At 54.0% G+C, this 17,655-nt stretch overlaps 2 protein-coding genes across 2 annotated transcripts; both read right to left on the minus strand.

The window, feature by feature from the left end:
• Positions 1–3,911: 3,911 nt before the first annotated feature.
• Positions 3,912–12,948, minus strand: PPP1R18 (protein phosphatase 1 regulatory subunit 18). The gene is made up of 3 exons (XM_049765344.1): positions 10,979–12,948; positions 5,883–6,093; positions 3,912–4,776 (listed from the first exon to the last, which is right to left on the minus strand). The coding sequence occupies exons 1-3, from the start codon at positions 12,557–12,559 to the stop codon at positions 4,757–4,759; spliced, it is 1,812 nt and encodes a 603-aa protein (XP_049621301.1). The 5' UTR covers positions 12,560–12,948; the 3' UTR covers positions 3,912–4,756.
• Positions 12,949–16,690: 3,742 nt separating this feature from the next.
• Positions 16,691–17,506, minus strand: NRM (nurim). Its single transcript, XM_049765454.1, has 2 exons — positions 17,374–17,506; positions 16,691–16,893 (listed from the first exon to the last, which is right to left on the minus strand). The coding sequence occupies exons 1-2, from the start codon at positions 17,504–17,506 to the stop codon at positions 16,691–16,693; spliced, it is 336 nt and encodes a 111-aa protein (XP_049621411.1).
• Positions 17,507–17,655: the final 149 nt, after the last annotated feature.

The following is a 17,655-nucleotide window of genomic DNA, read 5'->3' on the forward strand; positions in this document are numbered from 1 at the left end:
TGCATGGTCCCTGAAGCAGTGACTCAGAAATGAGCCCCAAATACTGCTGGGTGTGGCCCAAACAGACAATTTTTTTCTCTAAATTGAGAGGACCTGATTTATTTAAATGGTAAATAGAGAAGCATAATCATTGAAGACAATTGGCTTAATGGCTATTGAGGAAATAGAATATTTAGTACAGTTAATTAGGTAAAGAGTTCAATCAGTTTTGTCTCAGGAAAGTGGTGATTGGAAGCTCTGCAAAGCCAGAGATGCCCATGTTCTATCTCAAACAGAAAACAATGTACTCCCCAACAAATAAAAAAATACGTGGCCACCTGTACCTGTTCATTGGAATGACAATGTTCCACTTCCCAACAGTCTGATGTGTTTACTTAATCATAAAAGCATAAAACAGGGCCAAAGAGAGTAAGCAGATGGTTCATTAATAAGTTCTGATTTGTGTGTGGGTTTTTTTTGTTTTGTTTTGTTTTTGGGCCACACCTGGCATTGCTCAGGGGTTACTCCTGGCTGTCTGCTCAGAAATAGCTCCTGGCAGGCACGGGGGACCATATGGGACACCGGGATTCGAACCAACCACCTCTGGTCCTGGATCGGCTGCTTGCAAGGCAAACACCGCTGTGCTATCTCTCTGGGCCCTTGTTTTGGTTTTTTTTTTTTTGGTTTGAGAGACACACCGAGTGGCTCAGGAGTTACTCCTAGCTCTGCACAAGACTACCTTGGGTAAACTCAGGCCTCCCACATGCAAAACATGGGCTTAGCCTATTGAGTTGTCTCTCCAATTAGTTTTTAATAGTGGCAGCACTGGAGAATCATCAGAACCACACCTTGAGGAGAAGTTGGGGCAAGAATTGGAGCTTCATTGCTCAGGGCTTAAACATGTTAAGTATGTTAAACATGTTAGATTTGTGCTCTACTTATTTAAATGATCTTCTTGATTCTCCTCCCCTTTTTTTCTTTTGTTGATATTGTTGTTGTAATGACCAGGGATCATGCACACATCCTCAGTTATGGTACATGCATTTTTGAAATTGGTAAGTTTCCCATTAAGTTATACCTAAACACTTTTTTGGGGGGCCACACCCAGTGACACTCAAAGGTGACTCCTGGCTATGTGCTCAGAAATTGCTCCTGGCTTGGGGGACCATATAGGACACGGGGGTGGGGGTGGGGTGGGGGGGTTGAACCATGGTCCATCCTAGGCTAGCGCTGGCAAGGCAAACGCCTTACCGCTCTCCACCACAGCTCTGGTCCACCTAAACACTTTTTGGTTTGGTTTGGTTCGGTTTGGGGGCCACACCCGGCAGTGCTCAAGGGTTACTCCTGGCTATCTGCTCAGGAAGAGTTCCTGGCAGGCACGGGGGACCATATGGGACCAACCATATTTGAACCAACCACCTTGGGTCCTGGGTTGGCTGCTTGCAAGGCAAACGCCGTTGTGCTATCTCTCCGGCCCCCACCTAAACACTTTTTAACTTGGGAGGTTTTAGGGTAGGAGACAGTACAAGAGTTAAGGCACTTGCTTTGTGTGTGACCACCACTGGTTTTAGGACCCCAAGCCATATATGGTCCCCTGAGTCAGGAGTAGCCTGAGCATCGCCAGGCTCACCTCACTACCCCCACTAAATCTTTGAGTCATAAAACTCATCACTAGTCAAGGAGACTATTTTCCAGGAGATCACAACAAAAGGATATCATATCACAATATTAGTTTTTTTGGTTTTGGGGTTACAGCTTGCGGTGCTCAGGAGTTACTTTCAGTTTTGTTTGGGCCACACCCATCTATGCTTAGGGCTTTTTCCTGGCTCTGTGCTCAGAGATCACTCCTGGCAGTCTTGGGGGACTATATTGGGGATTATTGATCAAACCAGATTGGCCATATGCAAGGTAAGCTCCCAAACCCATCCTCTATCACTCTGGCCCATCTTTTTGTTTGTTTTGGGGTCACAGATGGAGGTGCTTACAGGTTACTCCTGGCTCTGCACTCAGGAATTGCTCCTGGAGGTGCACAGGGGGCCCTATGGAATGTTGGAGATCGAACTCAGGTGACCCTTTACAAGCCAAATAGCTTACCTATTTTACTATTGCTTTAGTCCTCCTTTTTCTGATGGATGAGGACTGAACCCTGGACCCTATCATTGAACTATATCCCTGTACTCTGTTTGTACTATATATGTACAAACATTTAGGGGACAATTCAATGCTAGAGTCTGAAGCTCAGATCTCCTACATACAAAGCATGAGCTCAGATTTTAAACTTTCTCCCAAGCCTTTCCAATTATTAGTATTATTGTTGCTGTTGAGGACGGAGGTGTCACACCCATTGATATTCAGAATTTACTCCCAGAGGTGCTCCAGGAATTGTATTGGTGCTAGAGTTACAACCAGGGTGGGCCCCATGCAAGTTAAGCATAGTAACTTAACTATCTTTTCAGGGAGCTGGAGAGATAGCACAGTGGTAGAGCATTTGCCTTGCAAGTGGCCGACCCAGGGCCGGCATCAGTTCGAATCCCGGCATCCTATATGGTCCCTCAAGCCTGCCAGGAGTGATTTCTGAGCAAAGAGCCGAGTAACCCAAGTGCCGTTGGGTGGGTATGGCCCCAAAACCAAAACCAAACAAAAAAAAACTATCTCTTCAGCCCCTTAAATTCATGTATTTTATTGTAGTTTAGGTAACATGGTTAAATTAATGTTAAAGTTTATGGTATTTGATGTGCAAATTGCATCTTCACCACCGAAGTGCTCAGGACCCTTCACCATTGTTCTTACATTACTACTGGTCCAGAACTCATTCTTCGCTTCCAATTTTTTTTATTTTTTTGTTTTGGGGTCACCCCCAGTGGTGACTCTGCATTCAGAAATCACTCCTACGATTCAAGGAACTAATCTGCAAAGGATCAAACCTGCATCAACACTAGGAAAGGAAAAACAAGCACCCTACTCACTGCACTATCACGCCAGCCTATGTTTTAATTTTTTTTTTTTTTTTTTGGTTTTGGTTTTTGGGCCACACCTGGCGGTGCTCAGGGGTTACTCCTGGCTGTCTGCTCAGAAATAGCTCCTGGCAGGCACGGGGGACATATGGGACACCAGGATTCAAACCAACCACTTTTGGTCCTGGATCGGCTGCTTGCAAGGCAAACGCCGCTGTGCTATCTCTCCGGGCCCTTAAAGTTTTGTTTTGTTTTGTTTTGATTTTTGGTTTTTGGGCCACACACGGTGACGCTCAGGGGTTATTCCTGGCTACGCGCTCAGAAGTCGCTCCTGGCTTGGGGGACCATATGGGACGCGCCGGGGGATCGGACCGCGGTCAGTCCTAGGCTAGCGCTGGCAAGGCAGACACCTTACCTCTAGCGCCACCGCGCTGGCCCCTATGTTTTAAATTTTATTTTTAGTTTTCTAGTCACACCTGACTGTTCTCAGGACTTATTCCTTTGTCTGTGCTTAGGGGTCACTCCTGGCAGTGCTCCAGGGGACCATATGAGGATTAAACTAGAGTTGGCTGTATGTAATACAAACCTATTCTTGTTTGTTTGCTATAATTTAATCTAGAAATAATTTTGTGTCTGCTAGTGGAAATACTGAAACAATGCCAAGTGAGACTATGCCTCAAGGTATCCACAATCTGATGAATACCTCCACTGCCTATCCTCACACCAGTCTTTTTCCTGGTAATCATGGCACCTGGAGCTGGCTCCCAGCACTCTCTACATATCAATGATGACATATACACTACATGTAGACATGTAGTACAATTTCTATTGCATTCCATCTTTCCCTCCGGCTGCCATGACTACTTCCTCTTCATGGACAGTAGGAAGCATGGAAAGGGTGGAAATGAGGAACTTAGAGCCTCCCTCAAAATATACTCCCCCAACTGCACCCTCTGAAAAGATAAAACAGCTGACGAGTTGGAGAAAACTCCATTTTATTATAGAAAGTTTAAAAAAAGAACATCAAAACTCGGGCAATTGATAAGTAGAAATAGGGAAAGTTGAGGTGCCATGTTGAGCACCCCACACCTTGCAGCTGAATTGATTTGCAAAGTGTAGGATGAATCACGAGGACAACAGAATTAAATAACCGTTGGGGAAGTCAGAGCTAAGATCCGCAGTCTTCCCTCTTGGAGAAAACTGAGACACGGTAATACTGAGCAAAAGTGAAGGAAGCCACACTTTTCAGTCCAGGGAGGTGACACTAGAGGACGAGAGAGGAGTCCACAAGGACATGGCAAGTGGGCATAGCTTGTAAACATGGGACTTTGGCAGGTGGGGCTGGGAGCTGGTGGTGTGGGCAGGGAGGAGGTGGGAGCTGTAAACAAGAGGGCCAGTGACACTGGACAGGAGGATGAGGTGCCTGGGTGTGAGAGGGGCCAGGCCTCACAGGGTGCTTACATGAGTACTTACATCCTGAGAGCCCCTGGGGGGGTGGTGGAGAGTCAGGAGGGCTGTAAGGAGGGTGAACCCTGCCCATAGAGAAGGAGGGGTGCTCCACCCTGGCCCCTATCATCTCTGTACCTCCCAGGGCTCATATTTACTCTAGAGCACACTATTGTGACTCTCACCCCAATGACCTGGGGTGAGGGAAGAAATGGGGCAATAGGCCCCAAAAAACAGGATGAGGAAAGCAAGTTAGAAGACACTGGTTGCCCTCCCCTGCCAGGCTCATTTTCAAGGTCCATCTGCTATGAATCTTTGAGGCTCTAGAATCTTCAGTTCTGTAAAGAAGAGTAGCAGGGCCCCATGTTGGAAGAGGGTCACCTCCGGCAAGATTCATCTGCGAGACAGAAGGCAATAATGATTGGAGAGTGAGTGAGGGCAGCCACCACCCAGCTATCCCTCCACTGAGGACCAGGTGGCAGTCATCTGATCAGATCTTCCACGTTATTTTTGGTTGTTGTGTTTTGTTTTGGGACTATACCTCCAATGATCTAAGGGGTTACTTCTGGCTCTGCACTCAGTATGCACTCCTGGAAGTCCTCGAAGGACCATATGGGAATCAAACTCGTACGCAAGGCAAGTGCCCTATAACCTGCATTTTAACCATCCAAAGTCCTGAGGTTTTTTGGTTTTTGTTTTGTTTCACACGTGGCTGTACTCAGGATTACTCCAGGTTCTGTGCTCAGGGATTGATCATGCCTGGCATGCTGAGGACCATTTGGGGTGGTGGGGATGGGACCCAAATTGCTCACGTGCCAGGCAAGTGCCCTATCCTCGGTACTATCGCTCTGGCCCTAAAACGTCCTGGCTTTGAAATTTAAGGATTTTCTGTGAAGTTGGCTTTCTGGACATCAGTTGAAGGAGTGGTTTGGACTTGGAGCTTGAGCTTCTCTCAGGAGGGATATCAGAAAGTCTCCTCTTTGGGACCGGAGCGATAGTACAGTGGTAGGGCATTTGCCTTGCATGGAGCCAACCCGGACAGATCCCGGTTCGATTCCCGGCATCCCATATAATCTCCCGAGCCTGCCAGGAGCAATTTCTGAGTGCTGAGCCAGGAGTAACCCCTGAGCACTGCTGGGTGTGAACCAAAAACAAACGGAAGGAAGGAAGGAAGGAAGGAAGGAAGGAAGGAAGGAAGGAAGGAAGGAAGGAAGGAAGGAAGGAAGGAAGGGAGGGAGGGAGGGAGGGAGGGAGGGAGGAGGAAGGAAGGAAGGAAGGAGGAAGGAAGGAAGAAAGGAGAGAGAGAAAGAAAGAAAAAGGAAGAAGAAAGAAAGAAAGAAAGAGAGAGAGAGAGAGAGAGAGAGAGAGAGAGAGAGAGAGAGAGAGAGAGAGAGAGAGAAAGAAAAAAAAAAGAAAATTCCTCCCTTTCTTCAGTCTTCATGGAGTGCAATGCCTGCTCTGAACACCAGGTGACACGCTGAGGCCAATGGAACCCCTGCTTACCCACTATCAAGGCCTTGGTGCGCAGCCCGCCCTGGAGCTCCCGCTGCAGGAGCAGCAGTTCCTCCTCATCTTCATCGTCATCCGGTTGGGCAGCTGGGGGGTTGGGGGAACAGGGTGCCTCAGGCTCAGGGCCCAGTTCCGCCAGCACCGAACTCTCCGAAGGGTATTGGTACGTGGTCTCCAGGGCTGTCTCACTGAAGGAGATCTTGAGCTGAGAATGGGAGAGACGGAGGAGGAGGAATGGTCGGTCAATAGGAGCAGGTGCAGGGTGGGGCAAAGGAGGATTTGAGGTTCACAGTCATCCTGCCTCCCATTCACTCTGGGATTCAACGTTCCTTTCCACAAGGCCTGCCATTCTGGGGCTGGGAGGTGGCTGGGAGTGCTGGAGTGCTTGCTTTGCATGCAAGAGCTCCAGGTTCCATGCGCATCCCTCCCCCACACCGAATGATGCTCAGCACCAAGGGTGTGGCTCTAAGACAAAAATAAAATATGCTGCCTTTATAACTTCATGTCCCCCTAAGTTCCCCCAACCCATCATATTTCAAAAACAATACTTTGGCCTGAGCTTTGGCAGTGTCCTAGGTGATAGAAGTGAGTAATACACACCAAGTTTCTACTCTTTAGAGGTAAAAAGAAATAAAACTAAGGCTGGAGATATAGCATGGAGGTAGGGCGTTTGCCTTACATGCACAAAGACGGTGGTTCGAATCCCAGCATCCCATATGGTCCCCTGCGCCTGCCAGGAGTGATTTCTGAGCTTAGAGCCAGGAGGAACTCCTGAGCGCTGCTGGTGTGACCCAAAAACCAAAAAAGGAAAGAAGGAAGGAAGGAAGGAAGGAAGGAAGGAAGGAAGGAAGGAAGGAAGGAAGGAAGGAAGGAAGGAAGGAAGGAAGGAAACTACACTGAAATAAGCCCTGGGATCAGAACTGAATCTTTGGGTGCCCTGGGAGAAATCAGGAAAGGAAGACTTTACAGAGGAGGTGAGCTTTGAGCTGGCTGAGGAAGGAGTGCCAGGCAAAGGGTTATGCATTGTTTTCCATACTAAATCCCTTGCTATGCCTGAGAAACCCAGAATTCTAGACACCTCACTTCCTAACTTCCTCACTTCCTCCTGTAGCTGGTGTGGACCCCTGCAAGAGGTCAAAAGCTTTGGAGAGTAGAGAATGACAGAAGCCTCAGAGGAAGCACTCTTTCCCCCAGGATAGAGGGGAGACGGTGAGCTGTGGGTAACAGAGCAAAGAGGAAAGTCCATGCAAACATGGGGGGGTGGCGTCACCGCGAGGACACACAGAGACAAAAGACCAAAGAGAGGATCGTCAGAGGGCAGGTGCTTCCTCTGGAAACACCCTAGCATCAGACTAGTGGAGCCCCAGCTGTCCTCACAGCCTGTCCATCCATCTCCTCTGCCTTCACTCCTCCTAAGCAGCTCCTGGAGGAGTGTGTGGGGAAAAATAAAGTGTGATTAACTCTGGGAAGCAAAGCAATTAAGGAGAAGCACAGGATTTCAGATGAGCTACCCAGAGAGGACCAAGTGGGGCCAGAGAGATAGCACAGTGGTAGGTAGGGCCTTGCAAGTGGCCGACCCAGGACTGACAGTGGTTCAAATCCTGGCATTCCATATGGTCCCCAGTGCCTACCAGGACTGACTTCTGAGCACAGAGCCAGGAGTAACCCCTGAGCCCTGAGCGTTGCTGGGTGTGACCCAAAACCAAAAAAAAAAAAAATAAAAGGACCAAGTAAGTGATCTATTCAGGCCTTCCAGTGTCTGTCCAGAAAACATGGGCAGTGGCCCTGCATAGCCAAAGGGGGAAAAGGGGGCTAGGATGAGGCTGGGTGGTGGTAGCTTGGGAAGCTGAACTGCTGGCCAGTGACATTCCTTGATCGGGAATCCTGCACTGGCTTCCATCTCACTGGAACAAAAGTCAGTCTGACCAGGATGTGCAGGTGCTCCCAGTGCACCTCCCCCACTCCTCTCTACAGCCACACACCCTCATTTCCTCTGGGAGCACTATCCCTCTCCAGTTCCCTCTGCCTAGAGCACTCTCCCCTAAAGAGCCATCCTTTCATGCTGTCATAAAGTGGTCAGATATCCAGCACACTGGGTTCCAGTTATTCCCCCTTAATCACTTACCACCTTCAACTTGATTAGAGAATTTACTGATTTGTTTTCCTGTGTCTGCTATCATATGACTTACTGATTTGTTTTCCTGTGTCTGCTATCATATGACCATGGAGAGAGGGGCCAGAGAAACACTACGAGGAAGCTTGCCTTGCATGTGGACAACCCTGGTTCAATCCCTAGCACCACATATAGTTTTCTGAGCCTTCCAGGTGTGATCCCTAAATGCAGAGCCATTAAGTAAATTCTGAATGCCAGCGGGTATGACCCAAACTCCTCCCCAACCACCCCCCAAAATAGGACATGGAAATTGTTACACTAGATAAGGTTAAACAAGAGGTCTGGATGCTGGGGGAATAACGTGGGAAAGGTCAGTTTAGGCTGTACATTGTGTGTGTGTGTGTGTGTCCAAAACTCCTGCACACCCACACACAATCTATGGAATGGTCAGTAGAACTGACCAGATATTTTTTTTTTTTTTGGTTTTTAGGCCACACCCGGCAGTGCTCAGGGGTTGCTCCTGGCTGTCTGCTCAGAAATAGCTCCTGGCAGGCACGGGGGACCATATGAGACACCGGGATTCGAACCAACCACCTTTGGTCCTGGATCAGCTGCTTGCAAGGCAAATACCGCTGTGCTATCTTTCCGGGCCCTGACCAGATTTTTTTTACACCCCAAATTCTTCAAAGTTCTAGTTCTGTCGCTGAGAGATCTAACCAACCTTCTGGGAACTCCTTTGGGATGGGTAAAAAGCTCTCTAAGTTATTACCCACTCTAAACAAGGATTCATTTCATTTGAACTCAATTTAGATTTGTCTCTCCCTTGCCCCCCTCAATTTCATCTCCCCCCATACCAGCTTCTGACTGGGCTACTAAGGAATGCAGAGTCTGCATGGGAGGGGGAGTGAGTACAAGTGGGGTGACTCACTAACTCCTCTCATCAGCTATATAAGGTCACAAGGGGGCTGGGGAGCAGAGAAGCTGTCTTCCCTGCAGAGGGGCCTCTGGGGAAGGGCCCCATCAGAACAGTCCAGCCCTGGAACTCTGCTGATAGGATTTGTCTGATGGAATGAGACTGCAAACAGGAGTTATTTAGGGAAGTGGGGCCAGAACTTCCCCTCTTCCTGAGCTAGCAGGTTGGGACAGGCAGCAGGGGGCATGCCAGGCAGCTGAGCTGGGAGCTGAAGGTTGAGCTGGCCAGTAGGAAGGGCAGGTGTCTGTCTGGGCTGGAGAACTGAGCAGCTCTTCCCCTTTCCCACCCCCATCGAGCAGTCGCTTCCTTATTCTCTCACCACATCCTGAGCATAGTTTTGGCAGGCCCAGGGCCCAGCCTTCCCCATGCACCCACCGGCCTTCCGGCCCCCACCCAGGCTTCCTGTTTGGGCGATCTGCTTCCGGCTCCACTGCTCTCTGACCTCAGTATGGTCAGTAATGGTCACCATCACAGGTCCTGCCTTGCACGCAGCAGGTCTCTGCTTGGAGCCTCAAAGTGCCATGTCTCCCCTTCTCATTTCCCCCAGGGGCAGCACTGACCTCAGTGGAAAGAAAGAACTTTGTTGAAGCCCTCAAGACAGTTTCCTGACCTACAGCAGGCTCTGGCTCTACCTGGGCAGGAAGGAAGCTACCCTGGAAGCTGAACAGGGGAAATCAACTGACCAACAAAGCTTCTCCCAGGTCTTTGGTTCTTGTGTTTTCTCACTCGCACTGAGAATTCAAAACACAAATTGGACGAAAGGATTGGATTCTAAGAGGGGCCGCTCCTGGGAGAGAGGTTATATGCAGGGAATTCTCTTCCTTCAGAGATTTGCAAGAGAAAAGACTGGCAAGCAGTGAAGGATGATGCCAGCTTTGTGGGGAGGAAGGTGGGGAAGAAGGCCCTTGCTGCACCGACCTTCCGCCAAGGCCTCCCACTTTCCAGCCCTGGGCCCCAACCCATTTGCAACTCCATGGTACTTCCCAGCCAGCCCTTGCACTCAGTACAAAATGTCCAAATTCACTTCTCTTTTCTAACCCAGGGGAAGGGGGGAAGAGGGAAAGGAAAACTGAGGACTAAGCCACTTCTGGGGCTGGAAGCATCAAGAGGGAGTCTGCAAGGCGGGAGGGGGGGGTGCATTTGGGAAGAGGAGAAGGCGTTCTTGTCCCAGCAGAGAAGGGAGCACTGTCTGAGGCTGTGGCCCAGAGGGGGGTGTGCAACCCCGAGGTCACTCACTTCAAATGGCCTCTATGTGTCTCTCCCTGGGGGCCGAATTGGGGCTCAAAAGCCTTCTCTCTGCTCGTTCTGACTAGCCTTCTTCCACCCCTTGACTGCACTGTCCAGGGATGTGTTTTCTCAGCTCTGCCCTCTATTTCTCAAGACTGAGGTCTTCCTCCCTCTCCTTTCTCCCAAAACCTTCCAGCACATTCTCTCCTCTGGAATCTGCAAGTGCTTTCTGGGGACAGGGTGGGGTCATGCCTTGAGAAACTCCAGGCTCAGCTTTGGGCTCAGGATCCTGTCAGATGGGCTGGGTTGGGTCACAAACTCAGAGGAAAGGAAGAAAGAAATGGGGGAACTCTGAGCCTGAGGGAAGAGAGAGGGAGCGGCCAGGCTCGCCCCACAGGCAGAGACACACCCATGGACAGAGCAGCAGGGTGAGCAGACAGGATCCTTGGGTTAGCGGAGGAAGGGAGTGTGGGCTGAGGAGGAAGGGTGGAAGCAGGAATGAAGAACAGAGGAGACAAGGTACAAAAAATGACAGATTCAGGGCCAGAGAAATAACATGGAGGTAAGGCATTTGCCTTGCATGCAAAAGGTTCAAATTCTGACATCCCATATGGTCCCCCGAGCCTGCCAGGATTGATTTCTGAGCATAGAGCCAGGAGTAACCCCTGAGCGCTGCCAGGTGTGATCCCAAAACCAAAACCAAACAAACAAAAATAACAGACTCAGGCTGCAGACAAGATGAAGGGGGTCAAGTAGTCTGGCTCAGCTGCTCCCTACCTGTTTGTGGTGCCTCTCTGGGGACCCCTTGGCAAGGCAGCTGCGGCTGAGGCGGAGGTAACCCCCTAGTACCAAGATCTCCTCGGCAGTGGGGTACCGCTTCTTGCCCGCTCCGGGGGCTGCTGCATCAGCTGAGGCTGGGCTGGCTGGAGAGGCGGAGGCCGCGGTGGGCACCGACCGACGGGGGTTGACTGTGAAGGTGTGTCCACTGCGGCGGGGGGCCCCCACCCCTGGCCCTGGCTTCACTCCATAGAACAGACGGTTCATGAGGGGATCCCCAGCAGGCTGGGGGGCAGGTGGGGCTGGAGGTGTGGGAGAGAGCGGGGTTGACAGTGGGGACCTGAGCACCCCAGCTTCCTCCTCCTGCTGTCTAGAGCCTTCAGTCCCAGCGTGCTCTGTTGGGCGGGGGGCGGGCTCAGAGCTTCGGCTCTGTAGGGTGCTCAGAGGCCAGCTCTGAGCGCCCGCCTCCTCTTCCTTGGCCTCCCCGTCCACGGTCTCTGCTCTGCTGGGTACCATGTGCTTCTCTGGAGGTTCTGGTTTTTGAGTCTGAGTCTCTGTGTCTCTGGGTGTCCATTCTCGAACCTTCCCAGAGTTCAGGGTCCATTTCCACCCCTCTGTCAGTCTCAAGCCCTTGTCACCATCCTCCACAGGGCTGGGCCTCGACTCAGCTGTCTCCACTTGCCCAGAGCTATGGTCTGGCCCCTCCCGGAGCACAACCTCCGATGATCCTGATGGCCCTTCGGGGACCACCCTGGCACTCTGCTGCTGACATTTGTCCCCATTTTCCTCTAGGCAGTCTCTGCGGTCTTCACCCCGTCTTCGCCTCCACTCAGATGCCTCCAGATGGACCAAACTTTGTTCTGGCTCCTCTCCAGAGTCAGGCCTCCATTGATGGGCCTCTGGCAGGCCCAGCTTCGGGTCGTCACACTCCGGGGAACTCACTCTAGTTTCCTCCCCTTCTTTCCTCCGGTGGTTTTGTTCTCCGGGCTCTGCTGGTCTCGGAATCCGCTCTGCGGGTTCTCCAGGACTCAATCTCCATTTGTAGGTCTCTGAGAGTTTGGAGCTCCTGTCTCCAGACTCTCCTGGACTCTGCTTCCAGTCTCTAGGCTCCAAAGGCTTGGGGCTCAACTCTCGGGTTCCCCCAGTCCCTCGGGGAGCGGGCCTTTCTTCTTGAGACTCTCTTCCCTTGGGGCTCTGATCCCGCATCTCCCCAGGGCTGGGTCTCCTCTCCCGAGACTCCAAAGGCGCAGTTCTCCTTTCCGCAAGCTCCTCATTGCGCTGCTGCTGCTGCTGCTGTCGCTCCAGCCGAATGAATCGGTTCTGGTGCACCGGCCCGATGGCCTCGAGGAGCACAGCCGACTCATCGGGGGCTGGAGGGCCTGCCTCAGTGGGCCCAGGGGCAGGGCTAGGCTCTCCAGGAGACACGCCAAGCTTGGCCCGGCGCCGCTCCAGGAGCCCCCGCTTCCAGGCTGGCATCTGTGACAGCCGCTCCCTTTCGGCCTTCTCCCGGCCTCGAACGGCCGCCTCCTCCTGCCGGCGCCGGGCTAGCAGCTGGAGCTTCCAGTCAGGCATGGTGGCCATGGTGTCCAGGATGGGGAGGAGGACGGGGAGCACTAGGGGGCAGAGAACAGGAAGGAGAGGCTCCTGGAGGGCTCGGGAGGGCAGCTGGGGATAAGGAGAGAGGAAGTGGGGGAGCCCGAGCTGGGTGGGACACAGGGCGCAGAGGAGCTGGTGGGAAGGAAGAAGAGAGGAAGGGGAAACTGAGGAAGGGAAGGAAAAGCTTTGGGCTGCGTTGGAGTGAGGAGAGTGGAGACGGGCTGGAGGCAGGAGTCCCGATGGACCGGGCTAAGGGGACCAGGACAGTCCCAAGAAGGATGCAAGCGCTTGGGCAGAGAGAGGGGCAGTGGGCCGGGGTTCGAGAAGGGGTTCAGAACGGTCCAACGGGGTGAGGAGGGAGGCCAGGAGTTTGGGAGGACAGAAGGAAGAGGGGGTGCAGGAGGAAAGGGGAGGCGGAGTGGCCAGGTCCGGGGGAAGGAAGGGTGCCAGCCCGGGCGGCGGCGAAGGCGACGGGCCAGAGGGAGCTAGCTAGCAGGCGGCAGCGGCGGACGCGTCTCCGCGCGGGTCCCCTTGGGCCGGGCTCCCCTTCTCAGCCCCGCTGGGCCCCGCCTCTCCGGCCTCAGCCCCCACCCACTGCCCCGCACCGCCCGGGCGAGCCAGGGGGGGAAAACCCTCCTGCAGGGGGGGGCTTTCGGAACCGGCGGTGCGCACCGGCTTGCCAGCGCCTGAACCCCGCCGTCCACCCCTCGGACCCGGACACCCCGCGGCTGGGCCTCTGCTCGCCGGAGCCGGGTCTCCCCGCTTAGGGAGACCCCGGCACCCCCTAGAGCAATCTCGGCCCAAAGAAGAGCCGCCCCGGACAGCGAGATCAGGCCGGCGGAGGAGACCCAGACCGAACCCCAAGGCCGAACCCCCCTGTCAACTCACACGCCGGGCGGGGGCTCCCCGGAGCCGGGCGTCCGGAGAGAGGAAGAGGAGGAGAGACAGAGAGAGGACTGGAGGGAGATCCGGAGTCGGGGGGCGGGGAGGAGGGTCGGAGCCCGGGACCCGGGGGCCGGCGGGGGGCGGCGACCGCTTTGTCTGAGGACAATGGGGAGGAGAAAGGGGGCGCCGGCCGGGCCCGAGGAAGAGGCGTGGCCTCGCGCCCACGGACCCCCCGCGTGTGGGTGCGGGTCTGGGCCCCGGGGCGTCCCCGTCCCCGCTGTCTTAGGACTCCCTGGTTGCGCCGCGTGCGCCCGGCGGTGTCGGGCACCCGGAGATCCAGACCCCCCAGGTCCCAGCCCGCCGACCCAGGGCGGCGGCCCGTGACTCAGTCCCTCGAGGGACCCGGGAGGAAGCTGCAGCTGCTCGGAGCCGGGCCCGCCCTTCCCATCGCCCGCCGCTCCTCCCCACGCCGCTGCCTTCCCCGACAGCCTTTGTTACAGCGGGGTCCAGGGCGGCTGGCGGCCCGGCTTCGGGGAGCTTGGGCATTTGCGGGCCACGCGGGTGCCGAGCTGTCCCGTTAGCTGGGAGCTGCCCCTCTCTCTGTGGACCCGGCGCCCACCCAGCAACCCCCTGGGTGGGTGGCCGCGGAAGGAAAATCAGGGGTCTCGGCAGCCGGGGTTCAGGCCGCTCGGGTGGGCGGGTCCGCGGGGAGTGGCCGCCGCCTGCGATCGCCAGAGGGCGCGGTTGCCGCGTGGCCCGAACTCGGGGCGCCCGGCCTCCGCGATTTGGCTCTGGAGCAGCCCTGCCGCGCGGGACACTCCCAGGAGTGCTTCCATGTGCAAAAAGACCAAGCAGAAGTTTATTGGACTGCAACGCAACTCGGGGGAAGCTAGTTGGAGGGCCGGGAGACTGCTCTAACTTGGGGTTCGAGGGCCCGGAGAGATAGCACAGCGGCGTTTGCCTTGCCCGGTGTCCCATATGGTCCCCCGTGCCTGCCAGGAGCTATTTCTGAGCAGACAGCCAGGGGTAACCCCTGAGCAATGCCAGGTGTGGCCCCAAAACAACAACAACAACAACAACAACAAAAAATTGGAGTTCGAGGACGGTGCTCCGGTGAGTGTAAGGAGATGCTCGCCGTAGAGGCCCACGACTCACAACTTTGCAGGCTCTCTAGGAAGGGAAGGTGAAGTGAAGAAGGGGATCCCTGAGGTTCAGAGGAAACTACCAACAGGTTGGACCTATCTCCTGGGGAGAAGGTTGTTCAAGAGACAGTATTTCTGTTCTCCTTCCTGGCCACTGAGAAGCAGTGCTTGGATTTAGGCTATGGAGTGGCTGTGTGATCAGGGCAAGGGACAGCTCCTTCAGTTCATGGATTTGGGCTTCGGGGCTGAAGCAGGCAGCACAGGTTAATCAAGGGTTTGGAACTTGAGAGGGAGAGGAAGAGCAGGGCTTAGGAGCAGGGCCCCTCACTCTGTCACTCGGCAGCATCGCCCTCCTGGGGCCGGGAAAGCAAGTGGAGTTTTCTCTGCAGCTGGGCCCGGAGGTAGCGTAGGTCTTGTTGGTCAAGTCCGTGGGCCAGGCCCAAGTAGAGGGTAAGGAGGAGCGCAAGGAGGAGGCGATCAGTGCCCAGTGTGGGCACCACCCACAGCACCGTCAGCAGCTCCACACATACCGGGTGGCGCAGGTGGGAGAAGAGTCGCAGAGCCTTGGGAGACTTCAGGGCCAGAGGCTCACCAAGTCCCAACACATGATAGTACACCTAGGAGCGGGAGATCAGGTGGAAATGGAGTCAAGACCCTTTGCAATGCAGCCATCAGCCCTAACATTCCTGTTATTCAGGCACAGAAAATACCCTCAGTGGCCTGGGGCCCTACCCTCATCTCTGGTTCCTGAACCTGCCCCAGTTGGAGCAGGCTTTTGAGGAGGAGGAGAATATTTCACAAGAAAAGGAGGTAGGTCAGGGGGTGGAAAGAGGACGGAGACCAACCGCATGGGAGGAGGGGCACATTCCTGGAAGGCAAAGAGACCTCCTAGGAAGCAGCAGAAGGATGTGGGAGCCTCACCTGTTTGAGTCCCATGAGCTCGGCGTAGTCGAAGACTAGGAGGATGCTGAAGATGAGGAGCCAGGAGATGACATGAAGCACAAAGCAGAAGAGCGGCACCCAGGTGGACCAGGGCTCTGCCTGAACTTCCCACAACACAGGGCCTGTGGGTATGGGCTCCCAGTACCACATTACAATCTGGAAAAGGATGGGTATGCTAGCACCTTACCCTGAGACACCTAAGCTTAGAGATTGCTGGAGCAGGCTGGCCTAGAGCTCTACACCCACCATGAGCATACCCACGCCTAGGATGCCCACGGATAAAAGCTGACCTGTCTCTGTCCTGAGGACTTCCAAAGGGAAAGGAGTTGATTAAAGGCAAATAAAGTAGCCTTTGGCTAAGCATTCTGTAGAAATCTACAGTTATTTTTTGTTTGGACTACACCCAGCAATGCTCAGGGCTTACTTCTGGCTCTGGGTTCAGGGATCACTTCAGGTGGGGTAAAGGGATTCAGGGGGTAGAGTACCAGGATGGATCACAGCTTGGCTGATTGCAAGGCAAGCTCCCTAACCACTGCACTATCTCTCCAGTTCCTAAGAGATGTAGAAAGTGATTTTGTTTTGAGTTTGTTTGGAGGGCCACACTTGGAGGCACTCGGGTTACTCCTGGCAGACTCAGAGGACTATATGGGATGCCGGCGGTCCAACCTAGGTTGACAGCCTGCAAGGCCCTACCTGTTGTACTATCTCTCCGGCCCTGAAAGTTTTGAAAAATAAGATAGTTCAAAGGGAACTGACGTGATAGTAGAGTGGGTAAGATGCTATGTTCTAGTCTTACACATAGCAGACCCTGTTGGGTTTGGTCCTCAGAACCACTTATGCTCCCACGAGTATGGCCAGGAGTAAACCCTGAGCACAGCTAGATGTGGCCCTAAACAACAAAACAGATTAGGATTGAGGCGTTCAGAAGGGATTTTGTTCTGTGCAACATAAAAAAAGTTACAAAGATGAGAAAGTGCATTTGGTACTTGGGGAATATCAAGTTTCACACTTGATACGAAGTAGGGTATGTACTGTGAAGAACTGCAAACTGAGCTTAGTCTCCCTTATTACATTTTATCAGAAACTAGGGCTCTTCCTCCAATCTGGCCATCCCTCCGGGAGACTTCAGGATTAAGTTGGCAAGGCCTCATACCTGCAAGGCCAGGGCAGTGCATGCCACATACAGTGACCTCTGAAGGACCCCAAAGTACCGGGACATCCACGCCTTCACTGTCTCGGTTGCCATGAGGCTGTGCTGTACCACAAATAGTAGCAGAAGCCCCAGATCCCGAGTCAGGGAAGCGAGGACCTTGCGATCCTGCAGAGCAGCCAGCCAGCCTTGGCGAGTTTCTAGGGGGGTACGGAGAAAAGAACAAGATCAAGAAGGTGGGACACACCCTCCTCTTCCCCCACACGCCCCTAGGGATTCATCCTCTAGTTCAAGGCCATGGGTGATAACTTGAACCTTAATGCTTCCTCTCTCCCCTTCCCATCTTTTATGTCTACTCAGAGCTGGGAAAAGGGACTCCTCAGGCCGGGCAGTCACAAAGGCGGGCCCGAGAGGCAGCGTTGGTTAGATGGCGCCTCCTATTTCGGGACTCTCAAACACACCCCTTTTTCAGTCCTTTCAACGTAGAAGTCTCTGCCCTTTCCCTCGCCTTCAATACTCCCTATCCCACTCTTTCAAAGTGCCCACTTAACGCTCAGTTCCCCGCGCGGTTCACGGTTTCATATCCCTCTCCCGACTTCCCCTGTCATTTGTCTCCAAACCCCGCCCCGCTCCCGCTCCACCTTCCACCCCAGGAGCCACCCAGGGTTCCTCCCGCTCACCCGGATCACCGGTCTCCGGGTTCCCTCCGAGAAGTGGCCGAAGGGTGGCAAAGCGCACGAACTCCACTCCGGTGCCAAAGGCCAGGATGAAGGAGGCGATGGCAGGAGGGATCAGGAGCAGCGCAGGGGCCATGGCGAGAAGCGAAGAGGCGGGCCTAGTGGAGGGTTTGGGATTCCCGCGGCCGCAGGCTCCGCCCCGGCCCGCCCCTCCGCCCTTGGGAGCCGCCCCGGTGGGAAGGCTCCGGTGCCAGCTGGCCGCGGGCGCTGGGCGACTGCTGCGGG

This window comes from Suncus etruscus, chromosome 18, assembly GCF_024139225.1.
Source record: "Suncus etruscus isolate mSunEtr1 chromosome 18, mSunEtr1.pri.cur, whole genome shotgun sequence".
Taxonomy (NCBI): Eukaryota; Metazoa; Chordata; class Mammalia; order Eulipotyphla; family Soricidae; genus Suncus; species Suncus etruscus.